The sequence below is a fragment of the Ahaetulla prasina genome, chromosome 1 (assembly GCF_028640845.1).
Source record: "Ahaetulla prasina isolate Xishuangbanna chromosome 1, ASM2864084v1, whole genome shotgun sequence".
Lineage (NCBI taxonomy): Eukaryota > Metazoa > Chordata > Lepidosauria > Squamata > Colubridae > Ahaetulla > Ahaetulla prasina.
The window spans coordinates 97,530,611-97,554,533 of record NC_080539.1 but is presented as its reverse complement, the minus strand read 5'-3'; the positions used below and the strand labels follow the sequence as shown (position 1 = coordinate 97,554,533).

The 23,923-nt window shown below is 40.4% G+C and overlaps 1 protein-coding gene across 1 annotated transcript in view; it reads left to right on the top strand.

The window, feature by feature from the left end:
- The window catches only part of TAB2 (TGF-beta activated kinase 1 (MAP3K7) binding protein 2), a 55,719-nt gene that overhangs the window by 23,061 nt on the left and 8,735 nt on the right, over positions 1-23,923 (top strand). The window contains exons 2-3 of the mRNA XM_058169884.1: positions 8,439-8,629; positions 11,555-13,058. Coding sequence (XP_058025867.1) covers positions 8,528-8,629; positions 11,555-13,058 — 1,606 coding nt within the window. The 5' untranslated portion in view covers positions 8,439-8,527. The remainder of the gene's footprint in view (positions 1-8,438; positions 8,630-11,554; positions 13,059-23,923) is intronic.

The window sequence follows — 23,923 nt, the reverse complement described above, 5'->3', positions numbered from 1 at the left end:
CATATTGTTAGCCTAAATAAATTTCCATTTAATAGATGTGTTTTAATTGATTAAAACGAATTGATTTAATTAATTGATATGTGAAATTGTTGATATAGAATCTTCCGTAGAATGCTGGTCTTCAGGCGCAAAAAATTAAAGCTGGTTGTTTAGTACAGGATATAAATAAGATATGAATATCATATGACAAGCATATGATATGAATATGTGGTAATTTGTTATAAAATTAACATTCTCCAGTGTGCTGAGCAGAGAATCCAAAGAATAGGTCAACCCTGCCTTTCTGCCCAGAGATTAAGTCCTTTTAAACTTTGCAGCCTCGCCTATCTTGACTGTGGCCCAGTTTTGACTTACTCTGAGCCCAAGAGAGACGCGTTTTAGGAAGAGTCCTCTGAGCAAAAAGGCAGAGTTAAATTCTTCAGATTCTCAGCATTTTTCCAGCAATGACTTGAGGTTCTCGGGCAAGCAATACAGCCACAGCAGCAATCAGTTTTTTTGTGTGAGACTGGCCCAGATTTAGCAGCAAATCAGCTGTTTTTCAGAGAATAGTGTGGGTTTCAGCAAGCGATACAGCCATTTCAACAATCGGGAGAACAGAGTTATTTGCGGGTGAGGATTACAGATGCTTAAGCAATCAGCTGTTTTTTTGGCAAATTGAGCAGTTTTGAGCGAGTGATTCTTTTGCTGCAGCAATTAGCTGCTTATTGGATAACGAGCCACCCCAACGATTCAGCTGGCTTCTTGTTTGATTGGTACAGCCGCTGCAATGACTCAGCTGGCTTCCCATTTGATTGGCACAGCTGCTGAAATGACTAACTTGACCTAGCATAGCCATAGAGCAATGAGGCTGAAGTCTTTGTTCGGCCCAGCACACCCGCCATCTTCTGGCTCATTCAAACCGAACCGATGTTTGGCACACTTTTCAGCAGCAAACGCCCTGGCACCTCCCCAGCAGAGGACCAGAAAGCAGCTAATACAGCAGAAGAAACAAAGGATGGAGGATGCTGCTGCCTCAGAAAACCACAAGATGGCTAATGTGAGTGGGGAAGAAAGGGGGGCCCCACTACAGCCCAATATTAACCAGAAAGTTTCCTCAGCATCAAGAGCGGGCAGTAGAAGAGTGGCTACCCGAATAAGGGCTAAAGCCCTGCATTCCAGAAAAGCCTCTAAGGCTGAGGAAAGAGATGCCCATAGACGCCAAAAAGCTCTGGAGAAAGAGATCTTGAAGGCTGAGAGGCAAGCTGAGAGATGAAGGCAGACAGATTCCATCAATTCCCATTCATTGTCTGATCCAGCCAGGAAACAGGAGACTCTCAGTCCCCAGATTCGGCCACCAGGGAGCATCAGAGAACAATCTCCAAAGCTACCTTTTATAAAAGGCGGCAGTGAGGATTCCTTTGCACCACAATCAAATAGACTGCCAGCAGAGAGTCATTGGGAGCCTAGTTTTTAAAAAAGACAGTCTGTTCCAGAGGCCACATTTACCCCCACAGTGGCTGGGTTCTCCCCAGGGTAGAACCAAGGACTGGAGATTTCTGAGCAAATGAGACTTTTGATCTCCATAACACAGAGGATTGCTGCAGCATTGCACCAAGGAAACCAAGGTTATTCTGTGGCATCAGACTCATCCCTAGAGCAGGGGTAAAATGCTCCCAGATCGGACCGGCTCGCGCGATCTGGTACCAATGGCTGCTGCTGGTTCGGAGGACCGGTAGCAAAAATCCCTGGCCCCGCCCCCTGCCTCTGCTGAGCTGCACCATCAGCAGAGGTTTTTTTTTTTTTTTACTTTTAAAAGAAGGTTTTGCTTCAGCCAAAACATGCCTTTAAAAGTAAAAAAAAGCCTTTGAGGGTCCCGCCCCTCAGCTGAGATCGGCAGAGCCTTTAAACTTAAAAAAAAAAAATTAAAGGCTACTCTGGGGATCTCACCTGAGTTCCTAATCAGCAGAATCTTAAAAAACATGTTTTCTGTAGAAAACATGTAGAAAACCTCCTTTTAAGAGAGTCTAAGACACTTACCTGATTACTGATTGACCTCATGGCTTTTTTCTCAGCCGGAAAGCCCCAGTTTCATTTTCAGCTCCAGACAGAACTAATCTAACTTAGCTAATCTATTTCATCTCTGAGTGATTAATGCTGGCTGACTTTGCTGGCTGAGGAACTCTGGGAATTGAAGTCCACAAATCTTAATAATAAAATATTTGTGCAGTTTTCTGAGATTTGGTGTGTTTCTGTAGTGTTTCACTCTAACTACACAAACACACAAAATCTCAGAAAGCTGTATGTGGTATTTTGTGTGTGTGTGTATGTGTGTGTGGTGTGTGTGTGTAAAGTGTGAAAGTTGGTTTTTGAGCTTTTTGTGGCTGTGTGAAGTGTGAAGTGCAGCTGCTTTTACATTGTGTGTGAGTCAGTTGTGTTGTGTGTGTGTAAAGTGTGAAAGTTGGTTTTTGGTACCTCTTATTGTTTTTTTATACTTTGGTTATTATTTTTATTATTTATTGTTATTGGCCATGCCCACCCAGCCATCTGACCACCAAGCCACGCCCACCAATTAAGCCACGCCCACAGAACCGGTAGGGAAAATTTTTAGATTTCACCCCTGCCCTAGAGCATAGCCAACACCAGACATCTCAGGTTCATGCAGACTTGTGGAGCCTTAGAGAATCTCACTCTTCTACTTCATCCCTACAGAGTAAGGATTGATTTTCAGGGAAGGAAGACCAGAAAGAACTAATACTCTCAGAGGATAAAGGGTTAGTTCTTGACCCTTCAGCTTTCCCAGGGCTTTTTTGCCCAACCCTCTTTAAATCCCTTCTGTATAAAGCTAAAACCACAGCACATATAAGAGCTGAGCCAAGTACATCAGAGCCAGCATTGGGGTTACCAGACCCAAATGAGCTCCTCTTTACAGAGCCAATAGCAGAGAGAGAGGAGATCCCTTCACCACAATTGTTCCGTGACGTGGTTTCGAGACAATGGGCTCACCCAGGAACCTACACCAACCCAAGTGGGAATTACAAAAGATTTTATAATGTAGCTCCAGAATTTACTGAAGAGCTGCAGTTACCATCAATAGATGGACCTGTGGCAGCCTCCTCTACTCTCCAGTCTTAGGACATGGCAGATGCTCTGAAAAAAGAGGATAGAAGGGCTGAACTGACCCTTCTCAGGGCTCATCAGGTGGCAGCCTGGGCAGTAAAGGCAGCAACTACCGCTTCCTTCTTCAATGGAGTGTCCTTACTCTGGTTTTGCCAGATGCAAACAAGAGCTTCATCTGATGATCAACACCTCCAATAGGGCCTCCAATTGGGACTAAACCACAACCCACCTTTAGGACAAGCTGGCTTTGGTATGCCCTATTTGGATTCTCTGCTCAGCACACTGGAGAAGGGGTGTTGGTCTTACCTGATACACTCCTTCTTGGTGTGCTGAGAGAGAATCCAACCCCACCCTGGTGACTGTCTGGTCCAGAATCCAGGAGTGGATAACAGGATCAGTAATGTGTCAAGTCAACCACTGCACCTTCATCAAAACTGGGTCACAGTCAAGAGAGGCAGGGCTGCAAAGTTTATAAGGTCTCAGTCTCTGGGCAGAAAGGCAGAGTTAACCCATTCTTTGGATTCTCTCTCAGCACACTGAGAAGGAGCATATCGGATAAGTCCAACACCCCTTTAACACATAGATTCTCAATAAAATTATGTAAGAGTTGTTCGATAAATTACAAAACATTTAATACCATTATCATTTTTTTAAAATTCAAAAGTGTGAGTGAAGTTACACCTCTTTGTGATTTTTCTTAAAGGTTAGGGCTATAAGGGACTAATACAGTAGAATGTATTAAGAATCCCATCTGAAAAATGTTACCAATAGAACTGCAGGGAGCAGAAAATAAAAATGATTAGCCCACTTCTGGTTGATGTCGCGGTGAGAACGGCTGGAAAATAAAGGGCTCCACTAAGCCCTTCGAAGTCCAGCCGCCAACTGCTGTCGGGAGACCCTACAGGGTCCAAGCCGCCTTGTAGAGGCTGCAAAAAAAGGACCATGAGGAACTCACAATTTCCTCATTAGGTTTGAAGCAAGCTGTCCTGAGCAGCAGCAAAGACAATAGCCATTTTTGGCTAGTCACAAGCTGGGACAACTGGGACCACAAGATTTGTGCTAGAGCGGTCCGTGGACAGAGCATTGGGTGAGATAACTTCCAACTCTTACCTTGAAGACTTAACTTAAATACAAGAATTTCAAAAAATACTCCAAGCATTAAGGAAGCAATGATTAGACACATGGAGAAGATTAAAGACTGAAAATTCAGAGGCAAAAGAAATGCCCAAAGGAAGCTTTAAGATATAGAAAGCTGGGAAAAAGGCTTAAACAATTTAAAAGGTGATTTTTGGAAGACACTGTCTTTCTTATTTGTATCTTTAAACCCCCTGGATTTATCAGAGAATCAGCTGTTTTTGACATACTGTTTAATGTTGGAATTGGGAGTAGGAGAGCCATCTACTGGAAGAAGAGGAGCATTACAGCGGAAGAATTTTCAGTGAAAGTGTATTAGACATAATACACTTTCACTGAAAATTCTTTCGCTGTAATGCTCCTCTTCTTCCAGTAGATGGCTCTCCTACTCCCAATAACAGAAGAAAGTAATCAACACTTGGAAGGTGGCTTGACCTTGATTCTATTTTAGAAGACGATTTGGATATTTTGAAATTCTCAGTGAGCTTTTTTCTTTTTTGAAGATTTTTAAGATGAATTAAATTGCAAATAATTAAACTCTATTGAAATTGGTTATTGGATTGTGGATTTGAAAGATTGGAGAAAACCTAGTAGATTAATTTGGACTTCGATTATTAATGCTATTTGATAGAATATTCTACGAGGCAAGGGAAGAAAGGTGATAGAAAAAAAGAAGAAAAGTTAAATAAGACTTTAAAATCTGACAATTGGGAAGATAAATAATTGGAAAATCAAAAGGCTATAAAATATTAAAGAACTTTAAAGATTATAAATTTAGAGGATTTGGAGGTATAGCTATGGGATTGACTAAATCTTATTAATAATTGATTTTGTTGGAATTTTTAAACACAAGACTTTGGAACCATAGAGGGGTATTGAGTAATTTTTATCAAATTGTTACAAATTGGACTATCAGGAGATAATAGAGGGGTATGAAGAAATAATTTTGATCCTGAAAAGCATGCATGAAACTATAAAAAACAATAAGGAGACAAGGGGATTGTCTAAAGATAAATGAGTATAGAAGCTTCTCAACAACTGGAGGAAAAAGATGAATATGATATTCAAAAAATAGATGAGAAATTAGAAGAGGCAGTAGAAGAGAAAAATCAAAATGAGATGGAGAAAGACAAAGATAATGAAGAGAAAGGATTGATAAGTAGGAATCAAATAGATAATTCCTTAAAAGTTTACAATAGAACAGAGGGGGAAAAATGGAAATCTCTTCAAAAAAAAGAACTATTTAGAGAAAAAAAAGTTTCTTCAAAAAAAGAGAAAGATTTATGGATAGGTGCTCAAATGATACAGCAGAGAGAGATAAAGGGCAATCTGAAGGGAACTCTCAGTGGGTATAAAAATATTTTTAAAAAGTTATAAGGTTCCAAGAGAGTGGAATAAAAAGGTGACTAAAAAAATCAATAAATGATGGAACTCCAAAAAGGTTAAGAGGTGAGGGATAGTGAGAAAATATATTAATAAAATGAAAAAGTAGAAAATACAAATAGGGAAAATAGTAGTATATATACTAAGAGACAATAGAATTTATTATAATTAAAAATAAGCTAAGGTTAAAAGATGGAAGTTTATACCATAAGATTAACAATGTGTTAAAATATATTGTGAATTCAAACGTTTAAGGATTAGAGATTGTGGGGATTTTAAGATACAATCCAGGGATTGATTAAATTTTGTTAGTATTTGGCTTTATTAATAGTCCTAGACCAGCGATCACCAACTGGTGGTCTGTGGACCACTGGTGGTCCACAAGAAAAATTTGGTGGTCCGCAGAAAAATCTTTGCATTTTTGCATTTTTTATATTGCACTAAGTCAGTGATCCTCAAACTATGGTCCCTGGGCCGGATACGGCCTGCCAAAGCAGTTAATCCTGCTTGCTGATGGGATGGGGTCTTTCAGGCATTTAGCTTGGCTACCTGTTTAGTAGCTCCAGCTTCTCCCTCCCTCCTTGGGAGTCTAGGTGCTTCAGTTAGCAGTGCATGAAACTTTAGCCGGGCTTCTCGAGAGACAGAGTTTGCATGGAGGGGAGGGCGATCTAGCACCCAGGCTGGCTACAAGACAAACATTCTTTCTTGGTTGTATTTGAGATTTCTACCTGCAATGGTCAGCAAAGCTAGGGTTGACCCCAGGCGCTTCTCTTTGCTAACAGGCAGCCATGCTAAGTGCCTGAAGGACCCCATCCCGTCAATAATTCATATTAGTGGTCCACGGGATTTAAAATTATGAATTTAGTGGTCCCTCAGGTCTGAAAGGTTGGTGACCCCTGTCCTAGACATTTGGAATATCGAAATTATGGTGCAATAATGAGTAATTTTTAAATATTAAATATGAGTGATTTAGTAGGGGATAACAAATACCGCAAAGAAATGTTATTTAGGTTTAAATGGGGAAAACGATAAAGAATTATAAAGAGAGAATTGTATTGGTGAAGTTGAAAGATTAGGACTACTTGTATTATTATTGGTTACATTGTTAAAAAAAATTGACCCAGTCAATACACTGTCCACAAAGTATGTATGGTGTGAAAGGAAAACTGTAAATAAAACATGAATTAAAAAAAGAAATTAAAAATAACTTGAAGGCATAAATGTTAAAGTTTATTTTTTTAGTTTCTATATATTAATTAAGAAATATGTAAATGTTATAATATATGCTATTACATGCACTTCCAATTTACTTGTACTCTTATTATGGTACATAAATATGAATTGAGAAAAGCTTCACAGAATAATTTTTCCGTATAAGGCATGTCAGAAATTAGGAGCAACACTAGCAGAACAGCATTCCTCGCCAACTAGAGGTGGTTATACCCTGTTAGTACTGTGTGATTTCCCCTTTCTAGAATTTGAGTTATCTTGGGAGCTGATGGCTACCATGACAACTGTGAACTCATTTCAGCTCATCCTTGGCCTGACCCACATGGCCTTTAACACCCTTAGATTTTTCCCTCAGAGAAGATGTGTCGTGATCTGATCCGTTTCTGTTAGTCCACTATCATAGAAAAATAATGCTCTTTATGACAGTGGAATTACTAGACTAACATAGCTCTGCTTAGTGAGGAGGATCTCATGCTACATGTTTGGTGATTTCAGCAGGTTTCCTGGTAGCACTTGGGCAGTTTTACGTCTCATGAGCATCCTGTTGACTTCTAGGAAATAGAAAAAAATAAAGTGCTTGACAGAATTGCCATGAGCAACATCATCTTTCCACTGATCCTACAACATCATGTTGTTTCAGAGTAATCGGGTAAGAAAGTCATAGGTTACATGTGGATTTCTATAAAAGCTAGTGTCAGGGTTTCAAGTAACACCCCCAGTGAAAGAAAACTGCAAGACTTGAGTTTCCTAGTATACTGTAGGGCTTGGTATGCATGTGTGTTTTGCTTGCAGTTTACCTTATTGGTAGTATATTGCTGGAATAGATGGACATCATAATCACTTTAGAATGGATTTGGTGAAATGGCAAAACTGACTATTTTAATTAAAGGAAAGGATCTTTCTAATTTTGTTTCTACTTGGAAACCACTTCTGGATTTTCTACCGCACTGATAAAAGTCACCACTATTTTCTTTATTTTTCTTTGCACCCTTCTTCTTTAACTGGTCTTTGAGTTTCTAGGGCTCCAGTGCACACATGCGTGCACAGACATTCTGGTTTGGGCACTCGGTGCCAAAAAGGTTCGCCATCACTGATATAGAATATAGTTTATACTATCGTTTTATTGGTATGTTGGAATTCTTAATTTTGGTGTCTTTAGCAGTTGTCATTAGAACAAAATTTCTCAAACATGGTATTTGAGATTCCTTATTTATTATATAAGGTCAGTGGAAAAAAATTGTCTTAAAATTGCAGAAGATTACCGTATTTTTCAGAGTATAAAACGGACCTTTTTACCCCCAAAAAGAGGGTGAAAATCTAGGTGTGTCTTATACTCCAAATGTAGCCCCTCCCACCCATCAGCCCCCACCCTTCGGACATTTTTGACCTCCGCGTGTCGCATTTTCGGGCAGTTCCAGGTGGCGGGGATCTGGGTCAGGGCACAGCCTGAGGAACGAGCCTCTTTGGGACGGTCTGGGGGCAGGGAATCTGCCTTGCGGCTTTGGCGAACAACCGAGGCGGGCCCCACAGTTCGTAGCTGTTGTAATCAAATGCATGTGATGATTTACTCAAAAAAATTTTTGTTTTGCTTATAGAAAATGCTAGGACAAAAGAGATGATTTTAATTTCACACTAAGGCCTGGAACTGCACATTGAACAAACGTCCTCATCAGGCAACATACGAATGGCCCAAGGAAGCCAGCAAATTGATTTTCAGGTTTTAAATGACCTGCGCCAAAAATTTCCTGAGGTACCTGAAGTTGTTGTGTCCAGATGCATGTTACAGGTCAGTGCTATGTTACTAGGCATTTTCTTATTGTGATACTAAAAATTAAAGTGCTTTTTTTGGGGGGGGGGCTAACTTATTAAATGTATATTTTCTTTGGTATACATTTTCCTGTCCCAGTTTGAATATTATCATTTGTTTTCTTTTTGTATGCTTTTAATAGTTTGTTCTGCCTTTTTTGCTTTGCGTTTTATTTAATTTATTTTGCTTTGTTTTGTATTTCATTTTAAATTGCTGGATATTAATATTTCATTTTAAATTGCTGGATATATCTAAAATATATATACTTAATATGTTTCATAAAGATCTCTTTAAAAAAAATCTCATGTAGCATTTATTTTTCTCACTTGGTTGAATTATATTTGTGTATCCCTTATAGCAGGGGTTTCCAACCCCCAGTCCATGGCCCAGTACTAGTGCATGTGAAGCTCCATTTGTGCAAGTGGTGGGCGGGCGCATTCTCTCTTTTTGGGGTGGGCCTAAATATATGTCCTCCCCCAAAATAAGCCCCCCTCTCATACACATGCACACACAAGTCCTCACCCCCCCAGACCTCCCAAGGCAGCCACATCCCTGCAAACTCCTGCACCCCCCCCCGCTCCTTTCACCGCCTGCAGCACTGACTGTAGACCTCGAGTTCCTGCTCCATGGTGGCAGCCTGCCCGCTCTCGCCCCTGTATGCAGGGGCCACGTCCGCATAACCTGTGCTACCGAGTGCCCACCACAGCAGCCCCAGTGCAAGCATTGCCATCCTGGGGCTTCCTTCGCAGAGCGGCCACCAGCAGCCAAGCTTAGCTATGGGCGAGGAGCATTGGCCATGGCTGGGCCAGCCGAAGTGTGTCTGTCAGTGCTGCCCATGGTGGGGCTGCCGGGTATCTCGCTGGGTGCCTGGAAAGAGTAAACTGGACCTGCGGGCTCTCTGGTGGGCATTCCAGTCAGGGTGGGAAGGGGAGGCCTCAGGCCACCGTCACCATAGAGTGGGAAGCACACTCCCAGAGCGGCCGCTGCCCTGGGTGGGGTTTGGAAGCTACAGAAGTAGAGTTTGGGGGAGAGAAAGAAAGACTTCTGCTGATTCTGCTTTTGGCTGCATGCAAGGAGTGTGCCACTCTGGGAATATGCTTTCCACTCAATGGTGACGGCTGGAGCTGGAGCCTGCAGGGAGAGCTGGCCCAGGCTGTGGCTTCCGCACAGGTTCTGGTAGTGGGCACTGGCGGCATTGGCTATGAGCTCAAGGACCTGGTGCTCACCGGCTTTGCCCACATCGATGTGGTGAGCCACACGAGGGGGGGTGGGGACAAACACTTGCATGGCTTGGTGCCTTCGGGCCGCTCGCGTTCTACACACACACCCCGCAGGAGGGGAGGGGCTTGATGGCAGTGTGTGAAGGGAGCCTCTCTCTGCCGGACTCCCAACTGTGAGTGCACAGGCCGCCCGGGCCTCCTGCACCCCTGAAATAATAAAGACTCCCCAATAATAAAGCCAAGCCCTTATTTTGGAGTTCAGTAAGACCCTGTCTTATTTTTGGGGAAACACAGTATTCATTTTAAGACTGTAAAATAATACTTCGTATACTGTTTGATCCAATTAACCCATTTTCCCAGTCTCAAATAATGTGATTACCCACACAAAAACAAAACAAAACGAAAATCCAGTATTGTTTTATACAAGTATTGTTTTAAGCTATGCAATGGCTATCCAATTAAAAATTCCTCCATTAGTCCTAAAACAGACCCAAATTATCTACAGTTTAAAAATTACTGGTGTAGAGTATTGATATTCTGATTTGGTGGCATTGCTAAACTATTTTTCTTCAGATTTGATTCTTGATCATTGCCACATTGGAAATTGCTAGCTTTTTTCTCCAAAATGCTGTGTTTTTCATGAAGCTTTGGAATAGTATAAATTCTCCTGAATTTATTTATTTAGTTTTATATTTATATTAATTAGATTGTAGTTATCAATAGGACATCTCTGTATCTATAGTATTAGTAGGTATTAATACAGAAAATAGTTTTCTAATTAAAATACTATTTAGCAGTTTTGTGTTTTTTTTGTATTTTTATTACTTGGTCATTCTATATTTAAAAATCAGCAATTAATTTTCTTTAAATTATAGGGTTTTAACTTAAATCAGCATTAAATCTTTGGGGACATATACACAAATACCCTGTAAATTCAAGACCTTCCAGGTACTGGTGCTAATTTCTCAATGCCTTGCATTTTTACTTCCATTCAAAAAATAGTTTAATGCTGGATAAAAATACTTTCTATGTAGGAAAATACAAAGATAACTTGAAATGAAATTGAGATTAAACTCAAAATAAGCATTTAACCCAAACCCAAATACCATTATGGATCTTTTGAGCAGTAAGATTTAATGAGAAGATTGCTGAAGATAATTAGGTGTAATAGAAATATACTTTGTTATATCCATCCATTTACTATAGTCTTCTTCCTAAACTACAGTTTAATGTAGTGGTTTAAGGCACCAGGCACAGACCAGAGACCATGAATTTTAGTCCTGCTTAGATATGTAGCCAGCTAAGGAACTTTGAGCAGTAATTCTCAGATTTAGGAAGAAGACAAAGGCAAATCACTATTAAATATTGCAAGACTACTGCAGGGAGTTGACCACACACATACACCCTCACATATACAGGAAAGAAAAAAAAGGCTAATTGAATTCAATACTATTAATTCCCAAGACAGATAGTACAATGTTTGAAGCTATAGTATTTCAGTCAGTCTTTCTTTAGCTGTAACCCAGGTGCATACTATTTTATTGTTTCTCTTCTGAGCTTTCTTATCCCGCTTGCCTGTTTTCAAATAGATTTACATGTCAGAAAGCTTGTATTTTGTTAAATTCTTAAATAACTGACAAAACTATAGGAATTCTACTGATGCCTGTTTTTAAATTTGTTACAGAATAATAATAACTTGGATGCCTGTTGTGCAGTTCTCTCTAAAGAGAGCACAAAATATCTCTACGGTGAAGGAGACATTGGTTTTTCAGATGATTCTGGCATTTCCAGTCTGCGAAATCACATGACATCCCTAAATTTGGATTTGCAATCACAGAATGTGAATCTCCATGGAAGAGAAGGAAGTAGAATGAATGGAAGTAGGACTTTAACTCATAGTATTAGTGATGGACACCTTCAGACCAGCTTGTCCAACAGCGAATTGTGTCATCCAGAACCACAGACTGCTCCAGTCCAAGTTCCACAGGGATTGTTTGGCATATCTAATACTCCTAGTACTTCCAATTCAGGACAACATTTTGGATTTCACTTGGGCAGTAAAGGATCTTCTGGTTTAGCTCAGCAAATACCTAGATTTAACCCCATTATGGTAACTTTAGCCCCAAATATTCAGCCTGGTCGGAACACCCCAACATCTTTGCACATACATGGCGTACCTCCAATAAACAGTCCACAAGGCAATTCTATCTATATTAGGCCTTACATCACAAATCCAAGTGGTACAACTCGCCAGAATCAGCAAAATCCAGCCTGGATGTCTCAGTTCAGTGCTATGCATTCTCAACAAAACTACCAGCCTTCACATTCAAACCCCTGGTCAACTATGCCCACAACCAGTTCCTTGACACATACCTCATCACAACAGTCAACTCAGTCAAACCAGCAAGGCCATCAGACCTCTCATGTGTATATGCCTATAAGTTCTCCTACAACTCCTCAAGCCCCCACAGTTCATTCATCTGGTGGCTCACAGTCTTCTACAACCCAGAGCCAATATAATATCCAAAATATATCAACAGGACCTCGTAAAAACCAAATTGAAATAAAACTTGAACCACCGCAAAGAAACAATTCATCAAAACTTCGTCCTACAGGTCCCCGCTCATCCACAAATTCCTCTTCCAGCAACAGCCAGACTTTAAGTAGAAGTCAACCCACTGTTTACATAGCAGCCAGTCCCCCAAATACTGATGAAATCATTACACGAAGTCAGCCAAAGGTGTACATTTCCGCCAATGCTTCTTCAGGTGATGAACAACTTGTACGGAATCAGCCCACACTCTTCATATCAACAAATCCAGGGGTGACGGCCACATCTAGGAATATGTCTGGTCAAGTTAGCATGGGACCTGCCTTTATTCACCACCACCCTCCCAAAAGCAGAACAATTGGAAACAATGCTTCTGCCACTTCTCCTCGAGTAGTGGTTACTCAGCCTAATACAAAGTACACTTTTAAAATTACTGTTTCTCCAAATAAACCCCCTGCAGTTTCACCAGGTGTGGTGTCCCCAACTTTTGAACCTACAAACCTTCTAAACCTTCCTGAACACTTTGCAGAAACAGAAAGTATTCAACACCTTAATGACCCTGTTTTAGCACATGTCGATAGGATTAGTGAAGCACGAAAACTGAGCATGGGGTCTGACGATGCAGCCTATACCCAAGGTAATTTTTTGTGTGAATTGTTGCAATCTCTGTCTTGCTGCTTTAGTCCATTATGTCCAGCTTATTTGTTCGTTTAAGTCTTTATAACAAAGAGATTTAGAAAAAAAAAACCTAGTATGTTGACACAGATGTACGTTGTCAGTACAAGTGTAGGATGAAAGAATCAAGAAATATAGAAATTATAACTTTAATACTTTAGAACTAGAAATGATTTTGTTCTATCCTCTCAGAAAAACCTATAAATGCCGTAATTCAGAGGTTGGTGGGTAGAAGAGATAACAGAGGAAATACAGTTGGAGAGCCTGTTCATGATTTCTGGAAAAGATAAATTGCATTTTTCATTATTTCTATTCCTATTCTAGTTTATAGAACATTTATTTCCAGTTAAATCCAATCAGACTGGATTAAGATTATGAAATTGATTTATCCACCATACTATATGTGAAGATTTGGATTTACAATACTGTCACGCCACACAGAGACTCAGACATAACTATATCCTAATAAAATTTATATTTACTTGTTTATTTAATCTAAATTTGCCAGTTATGGCTGTTTTATGAATAAAACATAATGAAAAAATAACCTACATATTATTTTCAATTTAAGCATCAATTTGTCTTTATTTATAAGTATCACTAGGTAGAAGTTTATGTCATTGATTCCTTACCATATTTTTATTTAAGCTTTTAAAACATTATTATAAGCCCCACAGATTTCATTCATTGTGCCTGTTGTATTTGATGGATAATACAAGATGACTGAGATTGAGATAGCTAGGATAGATGCACCACCTCTGTCTGTCTTCTGCCACAGATTATCAATAAGTGCAGTCAATGCTCTTTAGTACTATATCCCAGTCAAGTTTATTTTCATTAGACTGATACTATACAAGTTTGTTTGGAGAGTCTTACTTAACGTCTTTTTAAGTCCCTTGCTTGAATTCATTGCAGCATTTCCATTTGATGCTCCCTCTCCATTTTCTTTTTCCTTGCTTTATTTTTGTGTATTATTCATCTTTTTTCATATTGAATGCCTTACATAATCATCAATATGTGAAGCATCTCTGCAGATCTATGCATGTAAATGCTGTACAGGTGATCCTCATTTAATAAGCACTTCTTCAGTGACCCTTTGAGGGCGCTAAACGAGTGGTACTTTCAACTACTCAAACTTCTGGCTGACGCAGCAGCCCTGTGGTCACATGATAGCAATTCAGATGCTTGGCGACCAACTCTCAATGACAGTGTCACAGCATCATGTCATCACCACTTGTGCCCTTCACTGCTAGCTTGTGACAAAGTCAGTGAGGAAGCTAAAAAGAGGTCAAAATGGTGACCACACGATACTACGCTTAATGATGTTGCAGGACTGCCATCACTGTAGTGTAATGGCATGCTTTACTACCACATTACTTAGGGATGGAAATTCTGGTCCGATTTACCATTTTTAACTGAGGACTACCTGTATTATACTTTGATTGGGACCATTCTAAGGCAAATACCTGTAGCCATTGGTCAGTTTTTAGAAAGTTCCCTCCTTCAAAGTTAGCATGCCCAAATTTTTAACCAAAAGTTTAAACATCTGGAATGGCCAGGAAATTTCAGTTATATCAGTTATTTAATTTACAGAGTAATAATTTATCACATTAAGTCTAGTATGGTTTATTGGTTTTGAGGGTGGCAAGCTGTGATAACTTCTGAACAGTAATTTGCAGGATAATGGGTCAAGATGATTACCTTCAAAACAGTTTTTGACAATATCAAATAAAGGAAAGAAGAGGTGAAAAATTAGTATAGATTATAATCAGAAACATCTCCCCTTTTACCTCAGCTTTTCTGTTCTTGATTCATACATCAACAGGATAGAAAAGCTCATCAGTTTAACTGAGAATCAATATGATGTAGTGATCAATTGTTAGACCCAGATTCAAAGCCACCATAAATCATGAAAATTCATTGGGTGACTCTTTCTCTGACAAGGTTTTGGTTGCTAAAAAAACTGAAGGAGGTAGTGTTATATAAGACAGTTTTGTTTCTGAAAGAAGACTGGGATATAATAATTTAATAATCTTTTGCAGGATTGCCTTCATCCACATAATCATCTTTTTTTTAAATATATATGTATTGCTCCAGGCCTGAAAATAAACATATCTAGATTAAGTTTCTTGGTATATTCAATTAAGGATAAGAAGCTAGTCTTTATGTAGGCATTTCACTTCATCTACTCGGCAAGATTGTAACTGGCTTTGTTTATTTATTCTTTTGGTAAATTGCCTTCAGGGATCAAATCCAGCAAATGCAAATTGCTGCTTTTTGCTGATGTTTTTTCTTGCATGTAAAGGTGGTTGCTGACTATGAAAAGTAGAGGAAAGAAAGATCTGTTGGAGTTTCTTGACTGCATGAATAACATTACTGTTGCAGTAACTGACAAGAACATGCACAGAGTCCAGTCATCCATACACACATATAGTCCAACATTTTACCCTCAAAAGTTTAACTTTAATGTTACAAATGACAACTATGGAGACGGTATTGATGCATGCCAATCAACATTTTAATTGTTGAGACCAGAGGTTTTGTCTTCTGAGCTTTTGGACCCATGCTGGAACCCATCTTCAGGGAACTTCTTTCTACTAGACTGACCCAGATTGGATCCTATACCAATCTTTTATCTGGTCCTGTGCTTAACTGCTGCTTTCCTAGTAATACTCTGATTCCATGTTACCTTATCCAGCCTAAATGTCCTGCTGATTGGTTCAGATGGAAGAAAAAATATACATACAAGTTTAATCCTATCATAAACTGTAAAACAACAGCCCAATCAAAGTGTTTGTGAAATAGAATAGAAGAATAGAATAGAATAGAATAGAATAGAATTTTATTGGCCAAGTGTGATTGGACACACAAGGAATTTGTCTTGGTGCATATGCTCTCAGTGTACATAAAAGAAAAGATACGTTCATCAAGGTACAACATTTACAACACAATTGATGATAATATATCAATATAAATCATAAGGATTGCCAGCAACAAGTTATAGTCATACAGTCATAAGTGGAAAGAGATTGGTGATGGGAACTATGAAACGATTAATTAAATTAATTACTGCAGATTCAGTAAATAGTCTGACAGTGTTGAGGGAATTATTTGTTTAGCAGAGTGATGGCCTTGGGAAAAACTGTTCTTGTGTCTAGTTGTTCTGGTGTGCAGTGCTCTATAGCGTCGTTTGAGGGTAGGAGTTGAAACAGTTTATGTCCAGGATGCGAGGGATCTGCAAATATTTTCACGGCCCTCTTCTTGATTCGTGCAGTATACAGGTCCTCAATGGAAGGCAAGTTGGTAGCAATTATTTTTCTGCAGTTCTAATTATCCTCTGAAGTCTGTGTTTTTCTTGTTGGGTTGCAGAACCGAACCAGACAGTTATAGAGGTGCAAATGACAGACTCAATAATTCCTCTGTAGAATTGGATCAGCAGCTCCTTGGGCAGTTTGAGCTTACTGAGTTGGCAGAAAGAACATTCTTTGTTGTCCTTTTTAATGATGTTTTGATGTTAGCTGTCCATTTGAGATCTTGCGATATGATAGAACCCAGAAATTTGAAGGTTTCTACTGTTGATACTGTGTTGTCAAGTATTGTGAGAGGTGGAAGTATGGAAGGTTTTCCTAAAATCTACCACCATTTCTACGGTTTTGAGTGTGTTCAGTTCCAGATTGTTTTGGTTGCACCACAAGGCTAGTCGTTCGACCTCTCGTCTATATGGATTCGTCATTGTCTCGAATGAGACCAATCACTGTTGTGTCATCTGCGAACTTCAGTAGCTTAACAAATGGATCATTGGAGATGCAGTCATTGGTATACAGAGAAGAGAAGTGGGAGAGCACACAGCCTTGGGGGCCCTGTGCTAATTGTACAGGTATTTGATGTGATCTTGCTTAGCTTCACCTGCTGCTTCCTGTTTGTTAGGAAGCTTGTGATCCACTCACAAGTCTGTTCCGGTACCTGTAGCTGGTTTAGCTTAGTTAGAAGAATGTCTGCAATGATGGTATTGTATGCTGAACTAAAGTCTACAAAAGGACCCTTGCATAGGTCTTTGGAGACTCAAGATGTTGTAGGATGTAGTGCAGAGCCATATTAACAGCATCATCTGTTGATCTATTTGCTCGGTATGCAAATTGCAAGGGGTCTAAAAGCGGATTCGTGATGGTTTTCAGGTAGGAAAGCACTAGCCTTTCAAAGGTTTTCATGACTACAGATGTTAGAGCAACTGGTCTGTAGTCATTCAGTTCCTTGATGGTGGGCTTCTTTGGCACTGGGATGATGGTAGAGCGTTTGAAGCAAGAAGGAACATAGCACATCTCTAGTGATTTATTGAAAATATGGGTGAAGATGGGGGCCAATTGGTCAGCACAGACTTTTAAGCAAGAAGGAGTTATCTTGTCTGGGCCTGGAGCTTTTCCTGGCTTTTGTCTGTGAAATAGGTCCTGCACTTCCTTTTCTGTGATCACTAGGGGTTGTGAACCCAATGAATACTGAGAATACTGAGAATACTTCCTGACGTGCATTTGTTCTGCTTTGAATAGGTTTTCAAGAGGTAAATTTACTGAGGTCAAAGGATTTTGCACATTTTGTGTTGAAAAGTTTTGATTCTGGATTACTGCTAGGATCATCACAATATCTGTATGCCTAGGGCAGGGATCTCCAATCTTGGCAACTTTAAGACTTGTGGACTTCAACTCCCAGAATTCTGAGGAATTCTGAGAGTTGAAATCCACAAATCTTAAAGTTGCCAAGATTGGAGACCCCTAGCCTAGGGTTTTCACTGTAGTAGAGGTATGTGACAGCTTTTTTCACTGTCTCGAATTTGTGGAATGGAAGGATATTTCTGCATACATTGTCTTTGGGGATCAAAACGTTACAATCTTTTTATTGTTCTTTACTGTACAAAGATTATAATAGATATAATTGTAGAGTTGCCACAGGAGTTATTCTTTAAACTTAAGCAAATGTATTAATTTATTCTATTTCAGTGCAGCAGGAATATATTAAATTATCAAATTGTAGGAATTCAAAATAACGTATTGGAGAGTTAATCAATAGTACAGAGTAGTGAATGGGTAGGTTTGACAGCAAGCAAATATCTGCATCCTTCCATGCTTAGAATACAGCTTAAAATACTCAGTTTCACATTGTTAATAAGAAATTGATGTTTGGAGTTGAACATTGGATGTCCATTTGTTATTCAAACTGCAGTTTATGTGAATTCGAGTGCTTTTTTTTAAAAAAAATTGAGATTTATTGCAAGCTAGGTTTTTTTAGTATATTATAGGCCAGGGAATATTAATTGTTATTCTCCACTATGTCTAGTCATAAAAAACTTTATGGATGTTCATATTCTACATAATACTTATAGATAGTCCTCAACTTACGACCGGAATTGAGCCCAACATTTCCATTGCTAAGCAATTAAATAAATTTTGCCCCACTTTGCGACCTTTGTTGCCATAGTTGTGAATCACTGCAGTTGTTAAGTTAGTAACACAGTTGCTAAGTGAATCTGGCTTCCTTATTGACTTTGCTTGTCAGAAGGTCACAGAAGATGATCACATGTTCCTGACACATTGCAACCATTATAAATGCAGGCCAGTTGCCAAGCATCTGAATTTTGATCATGTGAACATGGGGATGCTGCAGTGGTTGTAACTGTGAAAAATGTTTGTAAATCCCTTTTTCAGTGCTGTTGTAACAAAACCATACATGCATATCAAATATACAGGCTCATGTGGTTGGGGAAACCGTGAATATCATTTATCAAAAATTGCTGTGTTTTAATATAAGTTAAAAATGCCATTTATTTTCTAATTAGATATACTTTATTAATCAGTCGATTGACCATACCAAAGCATGACCATCAGCCACAGTAATATACAATAAAATAAGGTAAAGTGAGATTCAGTGAAATGAAGTAACATGGATTAAAGTGAGATAAAAGAAAGTAAATTTAAAAGAATAAGATAAAATAGAATGCAGAGATGTATAATAAAATGAATATTAAAGTTCAAAAACAGTGTGTCTTTAGGTGAATTCATTATCTTTGCATGCAACTCCAGTGTGTTTTATAAAACGTGTTCTCTGTTGGACAGCACTGACTATAAACATAATAGTTTTAATGAAAATCTCTTTTTGTACAATCCCAGTGTCTGAGGCATATAAATGACAATTGACTAGGACATTGGAATGTATTCTATTTCTGATGGTCCTCAAATACATCTTCTCTCAAAATATGGTGGAATCATCCGTATTTGGCTATAGAATCTAGCTACTCAAATCTTGCTCTGGTAAGGGCTATCTTATGATACTGAATGAAATCCGTTGTCACATATTTTTCTATTTGGAACACCGTTTTAATTTTTCACCAACATTGCAGCAACCTAATGTTTGCAAGTGACTCAAAATAAGGGCCTTAATATCCAAAATTCTGTCTGAATATTGTCTTGACCTTGTCTGACTAAGAATAAATAGTGTGTTGAGAAGCTGTAATACGAGATGATTTGGAGAAATTGATTGATCCATATGGTATGTTGTAGTAAGCCCATCTGTTCTGGCATATTTTTGATAGTTGTTGGCTCCATTGAAAGAATTGTCGGCTAATAATTAAAGGCTTTAATTGCTGTTAGACTACAAATTAACTGGGTATCTATTTCAGCTCTTACTGCTAAAGCAAGTGTATTCCTGTTGGTTCCTACAACTGTACTTAAAAAATGTGCTTGATTTTGCTCAAGGCACTTGATAGGCCCATAGATCTGTACCAATACCTGTTAGTGTTGGTACAAGTTTTATCTTAAAATGAGGAGCAGAGAGCTCTGACGGTTGTAACCAAGTAATTTAGTAGTTTTGAGATTGTTGCTGCTTTTATAAAAATTGTTTGAAGTGGTTGGTCCAAGACCCTGTATTTATAAAAACTACTCCTAAGTGTGAGAAGGGATCTATTTGTTTTATAGGTTCTTCTTCTAAATGTCAATTGTGTTTGGGCCATCTTTTTCCAAAAACCATTACTTTGGATTTATTAATATTAAAAAAAATTAGAAGTGCACTAGGTACCAAATTTCCCCATCAATCTTCTCAGGCCTGCTTGGAAGTATGCCATCAGAACCATGTCATCTGCATACAAAAGGATATTGATGTGTCTTTTAAAGTTCTTTGGCATGTGAATATCTGTAAGATGGAGAAATTCTGGGATGTTGTTAATGTAAAGTTTAAAGATGTTGTTTAACTTGGGACCAAAATAGATTCTTCTCTAATACTTTTATAAGTGGATACTCTGGGTGAGAGAGCCATTTACTCCAGTATGGACTTTCAGGTATGTATTTGTGTAGAGGGCTTTTATCAGGTATAGAAATCTAGGCTCCATATGTAGCTTGGCAGCCTTCTTCTATAAGATGTCTCTATTATGGAATCTATTGCAGCACTGAGAGGTATGAAAGATGTAAACATATTTGCAGTCTGTTGTGCATTTGGTAATAATATGGTATAGAACACAGGTGTCAAACTAGCCGCATCATGTTGCCGTCATGTGACATTTAGTGACGTTTTCCCCATTTGCAGAGCTGGGGTGGGTGTGGCCTGCGCATGACACATTTGGCTCATGGGCCACCAGTTTGACACCCCTGGTATAGAATAAATCAATGATCTATTGTCAAGTCCCAAGTCTAAACATAGCCTGTTCTTCTGCTAATATATTCTTCTCAATTGCCAATCCTTTGCTTTCTTCAAGAGATGTTTTACATTTTTGCTGTTATATCAATAAGGCATTTGAGTCTGTAATGGTGTGTGGGGGTCTTCTTTGTTTTCTTTTTTGTGTATGGGAACTATAATGAAAAGTTGTTTGCCAGCCTAACTCTCCCTTAGCAAGTAAACATAATCTCTTTGGGGGTCGCTCCTAAATTTGCATGCTGTTGTATGCCATGATTTGAAGCCGGGTAGGTAAATATCTTCATTAAGGGTAAAGTAAAGGTATCCCCTGTCCAGTCAACTCTGACTCTAGGGAGTAGTGCTCGTCTCCGTTTCTTAGCTAAAGGAGCCAGCATTGTCCGAAAGCTTTTCCACGATCTTGTAGCCAGCATGACTATATGCTGAGATGCATAAAATGCTGTTACCTTCCCATTGAACTGGTACCTATTTATCTACTTGCATTTGCATGCTTTTGAACTGCTAAGTGGGCAGGAGTTCTGGGGCAAGTAACATGAGCTCACCCGCCTGCATGGCACTCGCGTCTCGAACTTGAGTTGTCAGCTTTTCAGCTGAGAAGCTCAGCATCTTTAACCACTGAGCCAATCGCACCCCCCCCCCTTGAATATCTTCATTACCGGTGGTTAACCATGTCTCTTGGAATGCTATGATGTTGAACTTGGAAAGGAATTCCAACAAATCTCCATTTGACATTTTATTGCATCCGGTTATATTCCCTGTCAGTAGCTGAATAAAACTTGTTTATTGTCAGAAGGAGTAGTTGGTGATGTAATTGAAGTCTGCGGTTGAATAGCAGACTTTATGCAGTCACTCTACAGGTGAAATGAGATCCAAAATTTCTTCAGTATCTAGGAAGGTGCATTGGTTATAATTTGGCCCACCTCTGCCACTCTTGCTGCTGTATAGGATCAGTTAGGTTTTGTAATGTTTGCACACAGAATAATGAACATTAGAAAATTGTCTTTTCATGTCTATATCATTGGCCAGAGGTGTTGGCTCAGCCCTGGGTGGTTATTCTTCTTGCCTCAGGGGCTACTTTTGTCATGATTTCCTGTGGTTCATGGAGTAAGAGGTTTGCTTGGAAAGCTGGAGAGTATGCCAGTTTGTGTCAGACTGCAGATATCCATCTCATGTTCTTGGTGAAGCCTGCTGCATAGGATTTTAGGCTATTAAGACCTTCCTATTGTCTGTCAACAGCATCCAATTTTTTATTCTTTGAAATTTGTTATTTGCATCCATTTTGAGGAACTCTTGTGTTGATAATCAGCTTATCTAGATTCCCCTAAGAGGAAGGGGTATCTAATTACCGTATTTTTTGGTTTATAAGATGCATTCATCCCCCTCTTAGTGGGTAGAAATGTTTGTATGTCTTAGAGTGAATGTTGCTGAAGCCCTGCCCACCCGCCGGCCCCCACCCTTTGGCTGTTTTTGGCCTCTGCGTGCCCTGTTTTTGGCCTCTAGCGGCAATAGGTGGCACTGGCAATTCCCCACCTGGAACAGGCTGGGGGGAAACGGGGCACACGGAAGCCAAAAACGTGATGCACAGAGGCAGCGATAGATAGCAGCGATCCTCACAGCCTGGAACAACTGATCGGCAGTGTTCTGGGAGGTCGATCCAACCGCCAATCAGCTGCTCGTGCTAAATCAGGCTGCGATAACGTGCTGAAGCTGACCAGGCTATTTGGTATTTGCTGCAAGGATGCTAGTCAGATGAATACCGATGGATGCTGGGAGGCAGAGGCAGATTTTTTCCCCTTGTTTTCCTCCCCAAAAGCTAGGTGTGACTTATGGTCTGGAGCATCTTATAGTGCAAAAAATACGGTAGTTAATAATCCATTGGATTGCTTAAAATTCATTTCATTTAATTGCATTTACAAGCATGAATCAGTGCTGCTTCAGCATTCATTTAATTGCATTTACAAGCATTGGGGTGGGAGGGTAAGGGCGGGCAATGGGGGTAACCCGTCGGGTAAGGGGCCAGTCTCTGCACATGCTCGCGGCGGTCTTTCTTTATCAGGTTCGGAGGTTATGGGGGTGGAGGGTGTTCCTATTGATGAGGGTGGTTCTATTGACACGGTAAGTGGGAGAGGCAGATATGGCGGGCGAGGGTCATACCAAGTTTCGGGAGCGCGTGCTCGATGTCTGAAAGCGATCACGCTCCGACCCTTGGACTTCTCCCGTTCCCCGGATGGTCAGGATCCTCAGAGCCCGGGCCTTGGGTTGATGTTGTGCAATGCTCGGTCCGTGGTGAACAAAGCCCCCCTTGTTTGTGATCTTATTCAGGGGGGTTCCGCGGACCTTATAGGCATTACGGAGACCTGGTTGGGCACGGAAGGGGTGTGCCCTCGTGGAGATGTGCCCGCGGGTTTCCGTGCATTCCATCAACCGAGGGCCCAGGGTAGGTGGTGGGGTGGCGGTTGTGATTAGAGAGTCTAGAGCCGAGGAGACCACTGTGCCTCAGATTGCGGGTGCGAATCCCTCTTTGTGAGATGGGGTCATAGGTGTCAGATGGGTTTGCTGATCGCGTACCTGGCTCCTTGCTACGTGACAGCTGCCCTGCCCGAGCTCCTGGAGGTGCTGGCGGGGTGGCAGTTGAGACCCCAGACTTTTAGTCATGGGGACTTTAACTGCCATCTTCCGGCCCGTCATCGACAGCGGCTCAGGAGTTCACGGCTTCCATGACGGCCTTGGACCTGACCCAGGTAATTGATGGCCCTACTCACATTGGGGGTGGCACTCTGGACCTGATTTTTCTCTCTGGTCAGTGGTTGAGAGATCTGGACTTAAAGGAAATAGTCACTGAACCTTTGTCATGGTCAGATCACTCTCTTCTTCGCCTGGACTTTCTGACCGCCATTCACCACTGCAGGAGGCGAGCCGATCGTTGGTTCCGTCCCAGGCGCCTGATGGACCCGGATGGGTTCGGACGGAGCTTGGGCCATTTCCTGAGGTCTGGCTCACGGCTCGGCCGAGGAACTTGTTGCGGCCTGGGAGCGGGCGGCGGGGCCTTAGACCGAGTCGTGCCTTTGCGGCCTCTGACCCGGCGCAGGGCCCAACCGGCTCCTTGGTTCTCCGAGGAGCTGAGGGGATGAAGCGCCGGAGAAGGCGCCTAGAGAG